Raw genomic sequence first — 2,599 nt, forward strand, 5'->3', positions numbered from 1 at the left:
GGGCCGTGGGCGGTGCGGGCGGCGGCCAGGGCGCCGCGTCGGACGAACGCAAAAGCGCCTTCTCGCAGCCGGCGCGCTCCTTCTCGCAGCTGCCCCCGCTGGTGCTGGGCCAGAAGCTAAGCGCGCTCGAGCCGTGCCACCCCGGCGACGGCGTGGGCCCCACCAGACTCTACCCCGCCGCCACTGACCCTCTGGCCGTGAAGCTCCAGGGAGCCGCCGACCTGAACGGAAGTTGCGGGGCCCTGCCCAGCGGCGGCGGCGGCCTGCCCAAACAGAGCCCCTTCCTCTACGCCACCGCTTTCTGGCCCAAGAGCTCCGCAGCGGCAGCGGCGGCCGCGGCCGCGGCCGCGGGGCCCCTGCAGCTGCAGCTGCCCTCGGCGCTCACGCTGCTGCCACCCTCCTTCACCTCGCTGTGTCTGCCCGCGCAGAACTGGTGCGCCAAGTGCAATGCCTCTTTCCGCATGACCTCCGACCTGGTGTACCACATGAGGTCGCATCACAAAAAGGAGTACGCCATGGAGCCCTTGGTGAAGCGGCGGCGGGAGGAGAAACTCAAGTGCCCCATTTGCAACGAGTCCTTCAGGGAGCGCCACCACCTCTCCAGGCACATGACCTCGCATAATTGACACGGAAAGGACCCCAGCTTTCCACGCGCGCACACGCACTGTCAAGCTACCTGTAGGAACAAACACGCGAGGACATCCGCCACCTCCTCGTGACCTAAAACATTGCACCCAGAGAACGTCACACACACTCTCACACACATCTTCCCCCGCTTCTCATTCAAATGTTTACCAGAGACCAACACTACACACGAACACACGCAACACACGCGCGCACATACACACACACACACACACACACACACACACACACACACACACACGAGACCGGATGGTGGATTTTTGATTGGGTGGGTTTAAGGGATTTTCTTTTGAATGCACGCATTTTCACTTTCCCAAAAAACATAGGTACATTTTTTTAAATGTCATATATTGCAACATATTGATGCATTTGTCATACGTTTCTACTTAAATTATTAAGCACTTACAGTTTAGATGTAATAATTATATGTAAGGGCAAAATTTATTTTAGATATAAAGTAAAAGGAGGGTGAGATGCTTTCTGCATTTCTTGATGATTGTGTTCTTACAAAAATAAACAAAACGAATAAAAAGGGGTCACCATTCAATTTAAGTTTCCAGGGGGAAGTGCATGTATCATGAAATGATTATGGACTTCAATGAAGAATGTCATCATTATGTAAATATGTATTTCCTTTTACTACAAAGTGTAATTTTGTGCCAGTGAAATTGAGTCTGAATAGTTATGTGTTCCTTTTATCCCTGAAAAGATTTATTAAACTTTATAGATTATCCGGGTATGTTGGATGCTTTGACAATAAATGACTATTTTCTTCAAAGCAATCATTTGGAAAGTGTTTTCAAATATTCTTTTGGAGTCAAGGGCTATTTTGAGTAGTACCATCTATCTTCATTGATAGATGAAGAGATAGCAGGAGAGGGATGATAAACCCTGTCCCACTTGCATTTATTTACTCTAAGCCAATTTCGAGCCTAAAAGCGAGAAGACAAGGTTTGATTGTTTGAAAAATCTTTAGTTGGAAAGCGTTGGGTGTCTTGATCAAAGGAAAAATCACTTAAACAAAGATGCCTGCCATGAAGCTAACCTTCACTGGGATGTCGGCATTCTTTTCAGCAGCAGGATAATTAGCATCTTCGCAAGTGGCCAGAGACGATTTTTAGGTCTGGATAAGGGAGACCAGATGAAAAGCCCACTTAAGGTAATGCCTAAGTGGAAGAGTATTTTGTCCTCCAGAACCTGTCATCATTCTGTCGTCACCCATTAAGAGACCGAATGGAGAGTTTCTTTAGAAACTAAAGTGAAATGACCACAGTAGTCTGTATTGCAGGCCCCAGCATTCCTACTAAAGACTTGAGCAGCTGCACAGCCTCTGGAAAACACTAGTCCTAGAGCATTACAATACAGAAGAACCTAATAACTTTCCTCTTCTGCCTCCCCTTCCTCTTATAAAAAGTCCCTCTGTACTCTTCACATACTGACAACAAATCTTAGTTAAATAGAGTGTACACATGAAAGTGTGTGTGGTATATCCAGCAACCATTAGATGCAAAGGTCTTCGGATGGCGTGTACTTAATCCATGATCATCTTCGGAGTCACTCTATGGGTGATCTAGTTACAGACACGACAGGGGTTTATCCACACAGGAGGTGATCTTTCTCAATTTCCCCTACATTTCCTTCACATTTTGCCATCCCTCCCCTGTCAGAAGGAGGACACTTATAAAAAGGTCTGAAATGGTAAACTTGCATAAGTTCTCATTGCAGGCTTTGAGGAAAAAGTTTTTTCCTAAAAAGATTTAAAAAGTTTCATTACCTTAAGGTAATTACAAAACTAGTTACGATTAGGACAGGGAGCGGGTAAAGACCAGGGACAGGGCAAAGAGATGTAACCATGGTGTGACTCAGGTTGGTGAAAACACAGACTGACTTTCTTAAGATCAAGTACTTTCTGTGTTACATTTTTTTGGGGGAGTCAGGGGGCCTGCTAGGCAAC

The 2,599-nt window shown here is 47.1% G+C and overlaps 1 protein-coding gene across 1 annotated transcript in view; it reads left to right on the forward strand.

Moving 5' to 3' along the window:
* PRDM8 (PR/SET domain 8) overlaps positions 1-829 on the forward strand; it is a 6,093-nt gene extending 5,264 nt beyond the window's left edge. Inside the window, exon 5 of the mRNA XM_011360638.2 lies at positions 3-829. Coding sequence (XP_011358940.1) covers positions 3-626 — 624 coding nt within the window. The 3' untranslated portion in view covers positions 627-829. The remainder of the gene's footprint in view (positions 1-2) is intronic.
* Positions 830-2,599: the final 1,770 nt, after the last annotated feature.

This window comes from Pteropus vampyrus, unplaced genomic scaffold (genome assembly GCF_000151845.1).
Source record: "Pteropus vampyrus isolate Shadow unplaced genomic scaffold, Pvam_2.0 Scaffold56, whole genome shotgun sequence".
In the NCBI taxonomy this organism is placed as follows: Eukaryota; Metazoa; Chordata; class Mammalia; order Chiroptera; family Pteropodidae; genus Pteropus; species Pteropus vampyrus.